The sequence below is a fragment of the Gymnoscopelus braueri genome, assembly GCF_963280865.1.
Source record: "Gymnoscopelus braueri genome assembly, chromosome: 6".
Taxonomy (NCBI): domain Eukaryota; kingdom Metazoa; phylum Chordata; class Actinopteri; order Myctophiformes; family Myctophidae; genus Gymnoscopelus; species Gymnoscopelus braueri.
This window is the reverse complement of record NC_137607.1, coordinates 3,580,939-3,599,088: the sequence shown is the minus strand read 5'-3', so window position 1 is coordinate 3,599,088 and position 18,150 is coordinate 3,580,939. Positions and strand designations below refer to the sequence as shown.

At 41.4% G+C, this 18,150-nt stretch overlaps 1 protein-coding gene across 1 annotated transcript; it reads left to right on the top strand.

Annotated features, from left to right (window-relative positions):
• The first annotated feature begins 192 nt into the window (after nucleotides 1-192).
• Nucleotides 193-9,103, top strand: LOC308086724 (uncharacterized protein). Its single transcript, XM_080430375.1, has 3 exons — nucleotides 193-410; nucleotides 7,034-8,032; nucleotides 8,602-9,103. The coding sequence occupies exons 1-3, from the start codon at nucleotides 257-259 to the stop codon at nucleotides 8,712-8,714; spliced, it is 1,266 nt and encodes a 421-aa protein (XP_080286501.1). The 5' UTR covers nucleotides 193-256; the 3' UTR covers nucleotides 8,715-9,103.
• Nucleotides 9,104-18,150: the final 9,047 nt, after the last annotated feature.

Genomic DNA, 18,150 nt, shown 5'->3' with positions numbered 1-18,150 from the left:
CTGCCTCATCAGAACTCATCACCACTAGATGACATGACACCACCGCCATCTAGTGGTGATGTCAAACAATTGAACAGAGTGCCGTCTCTTACGTTTCCAAGCTCTTTGAACAGGATCCGTGTTTTTTTTTCTTAACTATTTTGACCCGGATCATGTTCATTTTATTACATTGTTGTTGAGGAGCCACGGACACGGGAGGCAGCTAACGGTAGCTCTGAATGTGTTCCATCTTTGAAGCCCATTCACTCTCCTAATCATGGCTTTGCTACAAACACTGAGGTCCTTTGTCAACCAGCGGCTTTCCGCGGCCGCTGAGGAGATCTTTGAGGTGGTTGAGAGAATCATAACGGACTATGAGGATCAGTATGAGGATCTGGCTGTGAAACAACACGTCAGACAACAAGAAGCAGGTTGGAACGCGTGGATTTATTTACCTTTCTTGAACCAACTCATTTAATTTCACAAACCACCACGAACCCAACCCCAACCCCGCACGCGCACGCACACGCACACGCACACGCACACACACACACACACACACACACACACACACACACACACACACATACACACACACAGAGCAATAAAGGCTACTGTATGCCTTTGACACCACATTCGTCCTGCCTGCTTCATACCAGCGATTCTCAAGTTAGCCTTTTAATTTGAAGGAAGGACCCACAGATTTGATATACATGGGGCCGGGCCACACTGGCCCCCATTTGATTAGATTTTAATTTTGATCTCAGGGACCCCAACCTCAATCTGCACCATACAAGTGTCATTTGATTTTACTTTGTGAGATATAGACTATATACAGATGGAAGTTTGGAACCAAATTTCATCTCTACACTCTTGGAGTTACAGACCCGGTTAAGGGGTCCATTTGGTTCCATTTGTACACTCTGAGTAAATTACAGCGTAACCAGAAGAACATAACAGACTAAACAGAGTGGTGAAAAGATTACATTGAAAACAATAGATAGATCTACAAGCTCACAATGTGTGTAGTGTGCGAGGCGTTGTGAGCTTGTGGATCCAGAATTTTCACTATTTTTTGCATGACATGGCTGTACTTCAAAGAACAAAATCACACTTAAAGGACCAATTCACCCATTTTTAACCTATCTTCATATAATTGCTTTGTGATGTTCAATGCTACTCCACTAGAGGTAGCGCCACAAACTTTGTTTCATGCAGAATTAAAAGTGTTATTGGACTATATATTATAAGGTCGAGTCTATAATGCGTTATAACCACACTTATAAGGCATTATAACACTAAATATTTATAATTATTATAACAACAAACAAGTTTTATTAAGTGTTATAGTTTATAATGTATAAGTGCTGGTCATAATGCATTAAGTCAGTGAAACAGCACATTATAAATAACACTTTACTTAAAGGTCGGGTCTATAATGCATTATAATCACATTTATAATGCATTATAATGCATGATAGACCAAACCTTTCAAGAGATGTGTTACCGAGGTTTCTTAAAACCACATGGTCCTGATTTTATACCAAATTTGATGAATGTTATAGTTGTTTAGCTATATTTTATTTCTCCTCTTGTCACAACACTAAATAGGATCACATTGGAAATAAGCCCTCTGGCTTTTTCGTGTCATCCTTGTCCTAAGATGTGCAATCATTTGTTTTGTGCATATCGCTAAAATTAACGCCCTACTCGATCATATCACAGCGTCACACAGAAGTATCAAAAGTATCAGATCTGCAATAAGCTCAAAACGCAGCGCAACGCACTTTAAGCTTGCAGATCTGCTACTTTTGCTATTTTTTAAATTTTAATCCTGAAAAGTAACTGTTTAGGACATATGAGGTTTCCAACTGACAGAGACCATATGCTTGTTGTCAACAGAACAAAATAAACCAATCAAACACAAACAAACAAACAAACAAATGCTCATTAGAAGATTACACAATTCTGTCTATTTGGTCTGTCTCAGAGGAGGGCTTTGAACAGTTCAGAAACCTGCCTACCAATGAGAGGAGGGCTTTGAACAGTTCAGAAACCTGCCTACCAATGAGAGGAGGGCTTTGAACAGTTCAGAAACCTGCCTACCAATGACATCATCGGTACTTCGGCAGATTTCAACCTTTTTAATTATTTATTTTTTTAATGCAAGAGCAACGTCTTCTGTTTCTATGCTCATTCGTTAATACAAAAAGAAAAGTTTTAAATCTCGTTTGAAATGACCAAACCTGCACATCTCTGCTGTCGGGCAGAAACCAGTCCAAGATACTATGTCCATGTCCAAAATATTAACTTTTCAGAAAATGTGTGTGTGTGTGCGTGTGCGTGTGCGTGTGCGTGTGTGTGTGTGTGTGTGTGTGTACACGCCCCCCATACAATATTTGTGTTGTTATAATGGTTCAAGAATTTCACATGTTTCAACTATTTTCAAGATTATTTTAAAAATAGCAGATCTACACGCTCATAACTCATCGCATAGTGACATGTGGTGAGCTTGTAGATCGGCTATTTTCAAATAGCCAATGTACTATACGTATATGATTAAAGTGGTTAAATAGACTTTTATTATATTCATACATTTTGCTGGGGACCCCCCGGAACCCCCCTCAATTACCATAGGGTGTAGGAAAATCATTTTTCCCGCATATTTAGAATTTTCAAAATTTCACCGCATTAATTCACATAAAACCCCGGCATATTTCATTGCATAATCAAGGATTTCTTTCCGCAAAATCAAGGATCTTTGCCCACGTTTTTCTGGAGGGTCTACTGTATCTGGGCACAGGCTGCCCCGTGACAAAAATATTAATTATTTTATTCATCGAAACAGTGATGGATAGAATAATCAAGAAAATAATCGGTAGTCGCAGCCCTACTTCCTTGGCAGCAGCAGTAGGCATCATGGGCTCTGGACATAGACCAGACTAAAGTGCCATGTGACCGATGCCATGTGTAAAATAGGGCATTCTCCGTTGCAGCACCCACCCTCTGGAACCCACTCCCACCTCACATCAAAACCGCCCCCACCCTTGCTGTGTTCAAAACCTCCCTCAAAACCCACCTCTTCAGAACTGCTTTTCCCACCTAGCTGATCTCCTACCACCCTAGTCTCAACTTTTGTTTTATTCCCCGGCCTTCTGCAGCCTTTTTAACTTTTTATTCTCTGTATTCTCTTATTAAAGTTGTTTTGTTTTGATTTTGTTCTACTCAGTTTAGCATGTAAAGCGACTTTGAGTACTCAGAAAAGCGCTATATAAACTCCAGGTATTATTATTATTATTATTAAAACTATTTGACTAGACACTCACAATGCCCAATAGAGCCCGGCCCATATGTCCGTTTGGCCAATATACAGTATGGACCATTATTTGGCAATTTGTTTTTTAAACCTAGTGTCCCTATTTTGGATGTTATAGGTGACATTTTTCAAATGTAATACATTTATATTGAACTTGGAACTTGGAAGTTTAATAAAAAAAAAGTTATTTGTTCTTATTTTTATTTATTTGTTATAAGCTAAATGTTCTCAAATAGAAACGTAACTTTTTATTGATTTATTCATTTTGCATTTGGGACAAAATAGGGGTGAAAACATACACATACGTAGGTGTACAGCATACATGGGCAACTGGCGGCCCGGGGGCCACATGCGGCCCCCACCTTCACTTAATGCGGCCCGCAGGTTAATATCAGAATACTGATATATTATTGATTTCAGCTGTTATGATTCCAAACATGCAAACATGACCCGCTTTGATTACTTCAGTCTATATTAGTAGCTTAATGACTAGTATAAAAATTCTATTGTTTTTTTCATGTCCATTGTATTTGTATTTAAGTTAATAAAGTTAACATAAGTATAACTAAATGCATTTGAAATTAAATAAAAATGTTGCTTTTCAGGATCCCAATTCAAAAATAGCAAAAAAAAAAAAATCTGGATTCCAATTCAAAAATAGCAAAAAATAGCAGATCTACAAGCTACAAGCTAAAAGTTTTGAGCTTGCAGATCGGCTATTTTTGCTACTTTTGTTTGACATAGAATGACGAAAAAAGTTAAAATACGGAGATAAGGTGTCTGTGTAACTGCCCCTCGGCCTTGTAAGTATGGGTAATGATGAGACAGTAGAGTTTCATACTGATGCTGTTTTATTCTCTCCGTAGCACCGTGAAAACTATGAAAAATATGACAAAAATATACATGGATGTCAAGTCACAAAATACAATAGTCATTCAACAAACAGTAGACCAAAATAAGCTTAAACTTGACAACAAACAAATAATATACATCTTAAATGGGCAAATAGGCCGTCTTAGGACAATAACACATCAGTAAGCATGCAAATAACCTTTGTATAACAAACCTATGCCTTAGGTAGACTTAAGACTTAAGACACAAGACTGTTGCATTCATTATGCATTGTTACATTAAAGCAACAAAAAACGATATTTTTAAATGGAAATAAACATACACTCTTGGCACACTATGAAATGTTCATCTCACAAACCTCAATCCGCCTTCCAAGGGGTGTTAAACATGAAATAGACTGTATATTTATAACTTATATCTCAGACAGAAGTTCGTTTTGAACTGGCTGTCGCCATCTTGGATTTATAGAACCTCTCGCGAGATTCCCACAACGTGACTATATAGTGACTGAATGTACAGAAAAATGGGGAAACACTGCCACTCAGTGGACCTTTTTGTGAACCACACACATATAAACCAGTATAAAACGTAGCAACAAAACCACACACCATGGCATCACAAGGGTAAATAAACAGCTATCAAATCAATAAAGATGGACAACTATAACTGTATAGCAAATATTGAAAACCCCTTTGGTTGGTGGTCATTTACAGTCTGCTCGACAGTATATGCAATGTGGCCCTCTGGAGTGAGTGTGAAAATATAGTGGCCCTCTCCATCATCAAAGTTGCATCACCTCTGGTGTACAGTATACAGTGACCTTACTGCCCTAGTATGTCCTGCTTGGAAAGCGCCTCACTTCGGCATGCTCATGGGTTGTCACGATCACAGAATTTGACTTGACGATGAGTTATAACACAGCTAATTATGATTAACAGTTTAATTGTGTTTTTCCATCTAGCTTTGGAGCATACAAAAAATTACAACTCCATTGTCAGTCATGTCAGAGGCGTACGGTCATTGGGGCCAACGAGGCCATGGCCCGGTCTGTGGGGCAAGATCCGCCAGGAGAAACAAACTAGAAATCAACATAGCAACATTAGCAGCTCTAACCCTATAAGTCGTCTTTGTTTTCAAATGGGGCTCATTTGCATTCGGCCGAATTGTTAATGAGTGGCCATCAGAAAACCAGTTTCGCCGTCAAACCAGTTCTCAATAGACTTATCAGCCATTGTTGCGCGATTCTGGCCCGGTCAACGTTAAAATTCACCATACGCTGCTGAGTCATGTGATGCAGGACTACCGCGAACGTTGAAAAGCGACGTCTGTCCCGCCAAACGTCTGACGAAAAGTGAAAGAAGACTCTGCAATCGTCGAAAGACCAGTCAAATATCATCAGGGCCCAAGGGTTCAAAACATGGAGTTTTGGTCAGAGTCAGAGTCCAACTTAGAACAGTTGACCAGGCACGACTACACATCCTCACTCATAAGTCGTAATATGGTGTCGGTGTGGTCAAAATATACTGTCACGTCACGTCAGACGTTTGGCGGGACAAAGTTGGACTGACTCTGACCCAAACTCCACCACCTTAAAAAAAAAGGAACGAGCCAGTTGATATTTAAGATATGTTTGGAGTGGAGTGATGACATAATTACGTAGACAGGAGCATATCTGAGAACGGTACATACCGGTCATATTATGCATACAAGGTCTGCTAAGAGGATTTCAAACCCAAGAAAGCACTATGGATTGTTTCATTGGGGTCCTTTGTACAATGCTATGCAAATAAACGAGTAGAAATCGAAAATAAAAATATGTACAGTTACAGTAAACAGTTCAATTAAACTTCCATTCATAGGAAAATCGTCCAGAAGAGAAAGGGGGGGAAATAACTGTTAAAAGCAGCAGCAAACAGAATGGTGTTTTAAAAGGCCATCTAAAAGAACTAACTAATATTATTAAATATAATAATTGCGTTGCGCGATCGCTATAGATAGATAGATATATAGCCTGTTCTCATAGGAGCCGTGAGGGGCGTGTTTGGATTCCAGTGGCTCTCCGGGGGTGTGGTTTGCCCAAAGCACCGGTCTTGTCCCAAATCACGCTGGCACTAAAGACAGACCCCATGTGCACTCTCTACCTCTGTCCAGAGCCTCTCTCTACAGGCAACGAGTCCCCCTCCCCCTTCCCTCTCCGCTGACTATGTTTATTTACAATTTACATCGTCGTACAGCAGAATCGCACACTGAACCTCACAAGTGCAAATGAGCTTTTTCATATTATTATTATTATGAACTTTGCATATTTGTCCCTCGTGTATTCAGACTTTCCAAGGATGCACATGCATACAGTAGACCTCATATCTAACCTACCTAACTCTACTGATATTTAAACTCAGTATAATACAGTTTCTGTCCATCTCTCATCCCCTGCTCTCCTCACCTAACTCTAAAGTTGTAAATATTGAAAGATTTTGAGTGTTCACTTGATACGAACAACTTAAGTAGTTTTGAATGTAATTGCGGATAATTTTTGAGTGTTCATTCAATATGAACTTTGTAACTATGAATAACTTAAACCAATATCTATAAAGGATAGGCATAAATAAGCTATGAGCTTCAGCCTATGCCTTTTCGATCAAACAGTATGAAATATTGAATTACAGTGTGTTATGCTTTGTGATACTGTTGATGTGGATCAAAATAAACTAAACTAAACAGAAGTGGCTAATGGTTATGACAAACATGGTGTTGAAAGTATGAACTTCAGTGCAAGTTAACACCAGTCAAATTGTGTGAATTATCTGAGCCTCTAAGTCTAAAGCTTAACAACTATAGAAGGAGAAAACATTTAATAGATCTCTATTTTTTTAATCTTTTGTCTAGAGCTCCCGCACCTCCCTGTGTGTAAAGAGGAGGTATACCCTGAGGAGCAGGAGAGGAACCGTAGTCTGGTCCAGGAGGAACCAGAGCCTCCACAGATCAAAGAGGAACAGCATCAGGAGCTACTTCAAAGTCCAGAGGAGACTGTTGGGTCAACTCAGACATTACTAGCAGTGAAACATGAAGATGATGATGAAAACAGAGAGACAGAGCCTCTAGCTAACACCTCAACTGAACACATGAAAACACAACCCGATGTAGAGGAATTTGGAAAATCCCAACCAACTACTGATGACCACCAGATCCTCTCCTCACGCTGTTTTGAATCTGACACTGAAGACAGTGATGAATGGGAGGATAACAGGGAAGCTCAGTCACGTTTCAACACGCTGAAATCGAACACGACACAAAATGTAGAAGGACAAAGATTGTCTCTCAGCAACATGCCGTCCCAGGACCTGAAAACTATACAAACTCCATCCATGAGGACTCACGCAGGGGATATAAGCTTTAGTTCTACAGTTTGTGGTAAAGGCTTTGGTTACATGACTGATCAGAAAAAACACATCAGGACATATAAAGGGAGAAAGCCCTGTACGTGTGCAGTTTGTGGCAAAGTCTTTGGTCAAATGGGAGATCTGAAACGACACATGAGGATTCATACAGGGGAAAAACCCTTTACGTGTCCAGTTTGTGAAAACAGCTTCAACCGAGATGTTACCCTGAAGAGGCACATGAGGATTCATACAGCGGAAAAACCCTTTATTTGTACAGTTTGTGAACAAAGATTCAGTCTGAATCACCATCTGAAGAGGCACATGAGGACTCATACAGGGGAAAAGCCCTTTACCTGTACATTTTGTGTCAAAGGATTTGGTCAAATGGGTGATCTGACAAGACACATGAGGATTCATACAGGGGATAAACCCTTTACTTGTGCAGTTTGTGGAAAAAGCTTCAATCGAAATGTTACTCTGCAGAGACACATGAGGACTCATACAGGTGAAAAAAGACAGCTTGAGTTTGCACCAAATGTTTTGGGCAAAATGCAACTATGAGAAATATATTCTAGTTGATACTGTTTTTCAAAGAAGCAATCTGACCTGACACATAATATTTCATAATGTAGCTTATCATACGCTGTAATCCAGTATGACAGTGACACGTCCTAATTAAAGCAGAAGAATCACACAATCTGATGATGTCAACATGACCAAATTAAATCATCAATCAAATCACATTTTTTGGTTTCTTGTTATTTTCTTTATGGAAACAATGTGATTTTTTGCATTTGCTTTTTTTTGCCATTTCTGCCACTATAAGTTATCATTTCCTTGACAGGATTTGCTTTTAACGATTACATTGTGAGCCTTCCACACACACATAGTTTTTCAAAATGATATTTTTTCGGTTTGATTTTGATTGTATTTTTAAACTATTCTAAATGTTCCTAAGTGTTATTATAATTGTCCCTAAATCAAAAGATTCTGTGCATTTCCATGTTTATTAACATTAATAATATAATTATACTATACTATTATTTGAATTCCTTTTCCCTTGCATGTCTGCAGAGTTGGAAGACCCCGAAGAGAACCTCTTCAGCCTCCCACCCGATGCCTCCACCCGGGTAGTAGGGTTGCCGCGGTTTCCGGTGTTACACGGTGCGCGGGCATACACTGATTAAGTTACTGTACTTGCCCACCGATGCAATAGATGCAATAGTTTCGATAGATTTTCTTTATTTCTATTTTCTTTTCATTGATAAAACCCATTGAGTTCATCATAGTGTGGCACCCACCTTCCTGTAAAACACTAAAGGTGTTCAGTCAATACGGGTGACGGATGATAACATCATAAACTAAAAATGTCTGCTCCGCTTCAGAGCTTCTGTCTGTATACATCCATGTTCTGAACACACAGCAGAGTCTCGGACATGGTACATTTACTTGAGAACTGTACTTCAGTTTATTTATTTAGTAACTATACTTTGAGTTGTTTTAGTATTTTCTATGTATGTATGTATGTCCACTACATTTCAAAGACAAATATTATGCTTGTGACTCCCGGGACCCAAACGTACAAAAAACATTATGAGTGAACCACTTAAGCCCTAATCTCTCAAGAACAGATTCTGCACTGCGTTGGAATCTGTCGGGGAGGTTCGTCATAACGTGTGCGCATTGGCTACAAGTGGGCGTGCCTTCAGATCAGGAAGCAGGCCGCGCTTTACCCAATCAAATGTAGTGGGCGGGATTCACATGTCCGTCGATCTTTCCCCCTCGAAATAAACCCAAACTAATTTAACAATAGCGTCCGCGGAGCAGACAAAACCACGGAAAGATATTCACATTTTAACTTACTCTTTCATCATAGAAACAAGTGGGCTTATAACCAAAACGATCCATGTTCTCTGGGAGAAGTGGTGTTAGTGTTCCGTGTAGAAATATTGTTAGTGGGAATGAAAACATAGTGGCACCCACCGGAAGTGAAAGCTGAAGGCAGACCTAAACCCCGGTTTCCTTGCGCACTGGTGTTACGTTTTCTTCCGCCCAGAGCCAACAGACATAGAACAAACAGCAGAGGTCGCTGTTTTTCATTTTCAGTTGGCGATGGGTTCCCAGATTGCTTAAGCCCTAGTAGGTATAAAGAAAAGGGTAGACGGCACACACAGTGAAGTGAAGTAGGCTATGCGCATGCACATCCGATCTTACCGGTAAACACGGTAAACACCAGTGTTGTCATGATTTCATTAATTGGTGGGGAAATCTCCACACCGCGGCAACCCTACCAGGCAGGCCCTAAGGAGCTCGGGGGCGGAGACCACAAACAGGCTAAGAACGAGACCCAAACCATCACCATTGAACTGCAGGGGATTAAAGTGATGGTAAGAGAGACATAAAATATGAAAAAAACGCTCAGAATAATCGTATCGCAGAGATTAAAATGTATCGTGAAATTGTGCCCCGTCATACACTAGGATGAATTCGCTTTTGTTGAGCTGCAAATTCAGTACCACTTAAACCCTCTATACTTGATAAAACGGTCACGTAAAGAGCGCATTTGGCACGCTCTTATTTCACTTAACACATTGGGTGCCAGAGGTTTATTCAAATATTATACGTTGAGTGCCGGCTATTCTTCCATCCACTTACGTTGATACGTTTCGTGCTGTAGCAGCCCCGACGCGGAAGTGCATGTAAACAAAGCGTGCGTGTGAGACGGCGGAGGGTCTCGACTAACGCCTGGAACAATAATATTTCTAACGCGATCCTCCATTGCAGAGTGATCGCCGATCGAAAACGGCTCGCTTCCACCACGTTAAAAAGAAATGGATATATTAAGCTTTTAGTCAAGGAGATATCATTGGAAAGGCAGACCGGAAGGATTTTTGACATGGATCCACATCCGGCCTCTCCTTCTCAGAAACTCCTTGGATGATCCCAAAGTTTCGTTAGAGCGCCCCACATGGGCCCCACGTATAAAAAAAAAATTGGGTGAAAAACGGTCCGGACCGTTTTCGGCACCCGATGTGTTAAACAAATGGATTCTCCAAAAATTGCAGATCTACAAGATCACAACGCATTGTTGTGAGCTTGTAGATCGGCTATTTCACAAATGGATTCGGCAAAAATACCACATCTACAAGATCGCGACGTGTTGCAACGCGTTGTTGTGAGTTTGGAGATCGGCTATTTTTGGCACAGCAAGCGTGACACAGTGAAGCCGACGGGTGGGCTTGGCCAATCAGGGTAGCCGCCCCCCCCCAAACACACAGAGGTTGATAGACTGACATTTGGATCCATAAAATAATGTACCATGCTGCCTAAACAATAAGTTGAAGGGTTGTATAATGACATATTGTATTTGACTGATCAGTCTTAGTCTATAATGATCTTCAGCATTTTACAGTGGAACCATTAATAAAAATGTTTCTTGTTTGGTACCTGCACCAAATTATTGCTTTTTGATTCTTGTATTTCAATAAGGAGACCCAATTCATGTTTAAAGTTCCAATTCATACGTGCAGCTACTGTTTAACTGTAAATACTGTAGTGATACAATGGCATCCCTGTCTATACAATTCTACTTATAATCGTAGCAGGCTTCTAATAATTATTACATACTAACAGTCCAGTGTATTTAGGGATTAAGTGTCTTCCGTTTTATTTGTCTCTTGAGCAGATTTCCAGTGGAGTCAACTCAACTGGCTGATGAGAAGGAGAAGCTCTACATGACTCTGCTCCTCAGCTGGGAGGAGCAGGTAATGAAGTCAGACTGCTGGAGGAGCAGGTAATGGAGTCAGACTGCTGGAGGAGCAGGGAAGGGAGGCAGACTCCTGGAGGAGCAGGGAAGGGAGGCAGACTCCTGGAGGACAGAGGAGCCATCAGGAGTGTATGACAAGCCTTCACACTGCAGACTGAGAGACCAAACACTCACTAACAACACAGTCAGTTAAAGGTTTCATGACATTACATTTCTCTTCTTTTTTTGGGGGGTTTTCTGACCTCAATTACACCCCAACAAACTGAACTTTGAACATTCAGTGGATGTTCTGTGGTCTGGGGTTTTCTGAATAATTAGGCTCAGAAAAGTGCTGTGATTGGCCGTGGACTTTGACATCACAGTCCATTAATCCTGCCCCCTCTCCTCCCCACCCCTCCCCTATCCTTCTCCTTTGGGGGGGGGAGGTGATGATTGACAAGCAAAATCCCTCAACAGCGACACCTGCAGGCAAAGTTTTTTTTTTCAGCTGAAAAGGCCTCAGAACACAGAGAAAAAAACCTGCCATGGCTCACTGGAGTGGATCTTTCAGTTAAAACATTTTAATACACGTTTGAAGGACCATGATAAAGACTTTTAATGTTTTGTAAACCAGCATGTCATGAAACCTTTAAACTACATTTCTATTTCACTGTCATCCCATTGCTATTTCACTGTCATGGTGAAGTTTGCCTGTACCTGACACAGGCCTGATCACTTGGTGCGTTTCCCCTTCTTGAATGATGGAAAAACCAAGCAGATGACCGTGTGGATCTCTGAACGCTATACGGCGGAACTCTCACACTCCTCCTTATGATCAACGGGACACCAGTGGAGAGGGTAGGCAGCTTCAAGCAGTGATGGAAAGTAACTAAGTACTGTACTTAACACATTGGGTGCCAGCATTTTCTCATAACAACTTACCGTTGGGTGCCAGCATTCTCCCCATTGACTGTGCTTTGCCGTTTAAAGCTCTAGACTCCACGACGAGCAAATCCACGTAAAAAAAAAGCATGCATTCATGTAGCGCGATGACCCTGGCTACATCCTGGAACGATAACATTTCACGCATGACCGGTTTTCCCCACCGGAAACAGATTCGGAGATATAGGCGTTTTAAAGAAGGAAATAGACAGGAAGCTGATGGGGAGCCATTGTTTCCGGTGATCTATTTGGCCTATCCTTCTCAGGATCACAATGGGTACTCCCAGAGCTGCTCCAGCCCCTCCCGTGTGGAAAAAAACGAATAAAAACAAAAAGACACTAACACCAAACGGTCTTCGGTTTTGGCACTCCGCGTAACTATTTGCAAAACCGAAGGGTATTCGGTTTTGGCACCCCATGTGTTGAGTACAATTTTGAGGTATTTGTACTTTACTTGAGTATTTCCAATCTCCAATACTTTTACTTCTACTCCACTACATCTCAGAGGCAAATATTGTAATTTTACTCCACTACAATTATTTGAAAACTTTAGTTACTAGTTACTTTTCAGATATAAATGATTACATTATAAAACATACATTAACCACTTTAGCCCTATTTTATACATAGGCTATTTGAAAATAGCAGATCTACAAGCTCGATGCGACGCGTTGTGAGCTTGTAGATCGGCTATTTTCAAATATCTTAGTACTTTTACTTTTGGTACTCTAAGTACATTTTGGTGCCAATACTTTTGTACTTTTACTCAAGTAAATTTGGAATCCCGCACTTTTACTTGTAACAGGATCCTGAAATCCTCTTACTCTGCTGTCACTGACACCGTGGCAACATTTTGAGCTGAGACCCAAAAGATACATCTGACGTCTCCCCGGGGTAACAGGAAGAGTGGGCACTAAGGAAGATTGGGAACCTCAACGTAAAATTGTCTATTTGCTCCAAAATGTAAACAAAAAAATAATGAGTGCCATGACCGGGAATCTCTGTGAGGAGACTTTTTTATTTATTTTTCCACACGGGGCGCTCTAACGCAACTTTGGAATGATTCATGGAGCTTGAAAAAAAAGGAGAGGACGGATGTGGATCCGTGCCAAAAAACCTACCTCCCGTCCGCTCCCATTATAACTCCTTGAGAAAAAGCTCCATATCTCCATATCTTTTTACCGTGGTGGAAACGAGCCGTTTTCGATGGGCGATCACTCTGCAATGGCGGATCGCGTTAGAAATGTTATTGTTCCAGGCGATAGTCGGGACCCTCCGCCATCGACCATCGTGCACGCACCCCCGCGTTTACGTCCGCGTTCTCGTCGTGGCGTCTACAGCGCTAAACAGCGCAGCGTAAACGGTAAGAACGCTGGCACTAGATGTACCCTGTTTTAAAAAAAAACTCTGGCATAATTATAACTCAGGCCCTCAGGCCCTCAGGTCCCTCTCAGGGGCCCTGATACAGCCCCTTTTTGACTATGCTAGCTCCTCTTGGTACTCCAACACCTCAGTGTCACTGCAGACTAAGCTTCAAACCTCCCAAAACAAACTGATCCGACTACTTCTCGGACTGGGGCCCATGACCCACCTCTCTCCCACTCACTTTGCCAGCCTAGGCTGGCTCAGGGTGGAAGACAGGGTTAAACAACTAAAAATGGGTCTGGTCTTCAAAATTGTAAATGCAGATTTGCCCGATATGCCCCCTATACCCGCATATCTGTATAAATACCTAGAAAAAGTTAGTGACACCCACAGCCACGAAACTAGAGGGAGCGTAAACAACAATCTGGTACCACCCTCCCATAAAACAAACATGGGCAAATTCTCCTTCTATAGCACAGCCACCAAGGAATGGAATAGTCTAACCCCATCCCTCAAAAAATGCAGTTCCCTGGGCTCATTCAAAACAGCCCTAAAAACCCATCTTTCTGGAGGCCGAAAGAGGAGCTAGTACCAGTTTCCCTGTAGACAGACGACCCCCCCCCCTCCTCTTTTTGTACATATTTTGTATTTCCTCATGCTTTTTTTGTATATAATTTTTATTTTTCCATGCTCCCCCCCCCCCCTTTTTTTGTACATATATTTTTTAAATGCTTTTTTTGTACATAGTGGTATTTTTTCTGTATTATCTGTATTTTCATGTTGATTTTTGAACTGTTTGGTTGCTACTATATATGTCTATGAAATTAACTCAAGGACCCCAACGGAAACAAGTCCGCAAGGACTTTTTTGGCCGGACCTTTTTAGACAAAAGCATTATAAATGTAACTGTGTTGTTTTACATTCTTTTGCCTAATAAAAATTTCAATCAATCAATCAATAACACGATTGAACATTTGACAAGTAAGGTCTAATATTTCTTCAATTGCTACAAAATCAAATCAAAATCATTTGGGGCTTTAACACGAAGTTGAAGAGTAAATTAAAGTCTGATAATGATGTATCGTGCATGTTCAAATCATGTATACTTATAATTTTTTAACATTTTATTTCAAAATATCTTTTACAAAAAAGCATATTGTACATAGAGGTGCCCACTCTTCTTGAAACCCTCCCTGGGACCCAAACTTACAATTTCAAATCAGTCATCTTTCTATATCAGGACCGAAATGCTACCGGAAATTAATGCTATATTGGCTGCAACCACAGCGAGGGCGGAGGTCTTCACTCGGTAGAACAAGTAGAAAGCCTAGAAAACATAACCTACTTCATCGTTAACCTACTGTATACAATTCTTGTCTTAATTTGTGTCTTATTATTTTTTATTGTATGCCGTATTATCATTATTGTTATTGTTAGCACAGTCACAGCACATGGCGAGCATGCCACGCTAACATTTCACTGCTTTTACCTGTATGAGTGATTGACAAATAAATCCTTTGAATCTTGAATCTCTAAAACACTTCTCTCATGAATGCTTTAACTGCAATTAGTGTACAGTACAGTGACATTAAATGTGAATGTTTTTTTTAAAAGTACAACTATGACTATACAGCATTTGAGATACAAAAAACTGTGATTTCCATTGGCCAGCATCTCTGACCCGAGAAACTGGAGAAACCACCATCACAGGAATGAGGATGTCATTCTTCACTTTATGAACATTTGTTGTGTAGCTCAGTCGGCAGAGCACTCGCCTCTTGCCCACAAGGGTTTGATCCCGAGTGCCGCCATCTCAGCGAATGAGTAGTGTTCAGGTTATGACCGATATAATAAAACACTCTTGACGACGTTCTTTAACTGCAGAGGTTGTTGTGTTTATTTAGCTTCTCACGTAGACACACAGCTGTGTTGTTTTCGTAGCATACATAGAATGAACTACTTCCGGCGCATGCGTGCCCAATACAGTCTGGTCTTAAACACACACACACACACACACACACACACACACACACACACACACACACACACACACACACACACACACACACACACACACACACACACACACACACACACACACACACACACACACACACACACACACACACACACACACAATTGTACTTTCAGTACATTCATTCACATGACATCTCCCCTTCTTTGAGTCAGAGACAGTGTATACTGCAAATAATCTGAGCTCTGAGCAGTGCAAGGTAATACTGTAAGTTACTACAATATCAATGTTCCCTTTTTCAAAATGAACCAACAAGAGAAAATAGAAAAGTGCCATTAATCAAAGTGCTATAATAACAAAACAATACTTCCTCCCCCCCCCCCCCCCTTTTTTTTTTTTAATATATAACAGAGAGAAAGTCACAGTAGAACATAAACCAACATTGTGTGCTTTTTATTTTTATTTTTTTTACTGAGGGTATGGGGTAGATAACCCGGTCACCTCTATAGCTGCCAGAGGTTATTCTGCTCCATTGAGGCAAGCCACATGTTTAACACACAAAGCCAGTAAACCTTTCTGGTGGACGGATGACTCTGCCCCTGGAAGTCACCTGAGCTGGTTCTGGAAGACGATTCGCAGGCCCCGCCGGGACAGTCTCACGAACAGGGGAAGCAGGCTCCCTAGCAGGCCACACGGCCCCTCTGACAGGTGAACTCGGAGGTGTAAGCCGGGGTGGTGATGGTTGCTCGCTCGCCTGCATGTCCTCTGCCTCTCCAGGAAGGAATGTAGGTCGTAGGTGGCGCCTGTTTCTCCTTAAGGTCCCGTGGTCCGTCTGGATCAGATTTGCAAGTTTTTATTTTTGGTCATTTGTACACTATGCAAACAATATGCTCTATTTTCTTAAAACAACAGCAGCAATAATACATGACATAGTTGTGACCAAAAAAAGGTATAGGCTGAAGCTACATAGCTTATATTGCCTACCCTTTCAACATAAAATACATCCATGACAATCAAAGAAAAACAATTCTCACAAAAGTTAAATTAGAAGGAGAAGAAAAAAAGAATACCGAGAAAAACAGGACAAAGATTTTGGCTTCATAATACAATGCATGTTCACACATATGGTTATACATGTGAATACATGATTTGTTATTTTTTTCTTTTTTGTATTTATTTTTGTATCTTTTTTTGTTTTATTCTCTGTTTTATTTCTATTATACAGTATCATTTTATAACAATCAAAATAATACATGATCACAATAGCTCTTTATACTTATTTATAATATTTGTTTTAACATTTTTTTTAAAGACAAAGATCGATCTACACCTCCTCAATTCATTATCGCAACAGTAAGCATGCCTTTAGCTCCTTTTTGCCCTGGCGTCAGCTTCACGCACCTTAGCGAAGTTGGGCCACACAGGCAACAGCACTTTATCGACTGTAGGCACCGTCGTCTTGATCTGGCGGCCCATCATCAGCTGTGCAGGACTGGCACCCGTGGCTTGTATTGGTGTAGCTCTGTAGCTCATGAGAGCCAGAAACGGGTCATCCTGCCGTAGAATCCTCTTCGCCGTCTGCACTGCTCTCTCAGCCCCACCGTTGGCTTGAGGGTAGTGAGGACTAGAGGTGATGAGCTTAAAGTCATATGTCACAGTGAAACTCTCAAACATTTTGCTCGTGAACTGTTTGGCATTATCAGTGTGAAGCTCATCTGGACCACCCCACCTGGCAAAGATATTTTTCAGACGAGCAATTGTGGTCTCACTCTTCATGTCTGGTAGATGAGCTATTTCTATGTAGCGAGAATAATAGTCAACAACTACCAAGTAGTTTTCTTTCTCATACTCACAGATGTCCGCCCCGATCGTCTGCCAGGGCCTCTGTGGTAGTGGCGTTGTAATCAGAGGCTCCTTCCTCTGTGTAGGTCTGACTCGCATGCACTCGGGACATTTTGTCACCAGTTCCTGGATCTCTCTCTCCAGCCCAGGCCACCACACACTCATGCGTGCCCGTTCTCTGCACTTGGTGATGCCCTGGTGCCCGTCATGCAACCGGTTGAGTATCTCTTTCCTCATACTGTGAGGAATCACGATGCGGTCTCCGTACAGCACGAGACCCTTTGACATCGACAGGCTGTTACTGCAGTGGTGATATGCTTTGCCTCGTGCTGGTACACTGCTCACGTACTTCGGCCATCCCTCTGTGATCAGTCTGCTCACCACCAGAAGGTCGTAGTCCACGCTCATTTCCTGCTTTATCTGGTCCAGTTTGGATGGTGACACTGGCCACGCTGCATGAGCTGCGTCCTCGAACACTGAAACATCAGAGGTTAGTTCAGACACTTCACTCGGAATTACAGATAATGGCTTCCTGGAAAGTGTGTCAGCTACTGTCAGTGTTTTCCCAGGCACGTACTCTGCAATGGGGTTGTACTTCATCAGACGCATCAGCAATCGTTGGCACCGCAGGGGAACTCTATCGAGGTCCTTGTTGTTGATCAGAGGGACCAGCGGTTTGTGGTCTGTATGGACTGTGAAGCTGTCTAGGCCATAAAGGTAAGTGGAAAATCTTTCACAGGCCCAGACAGCAGCT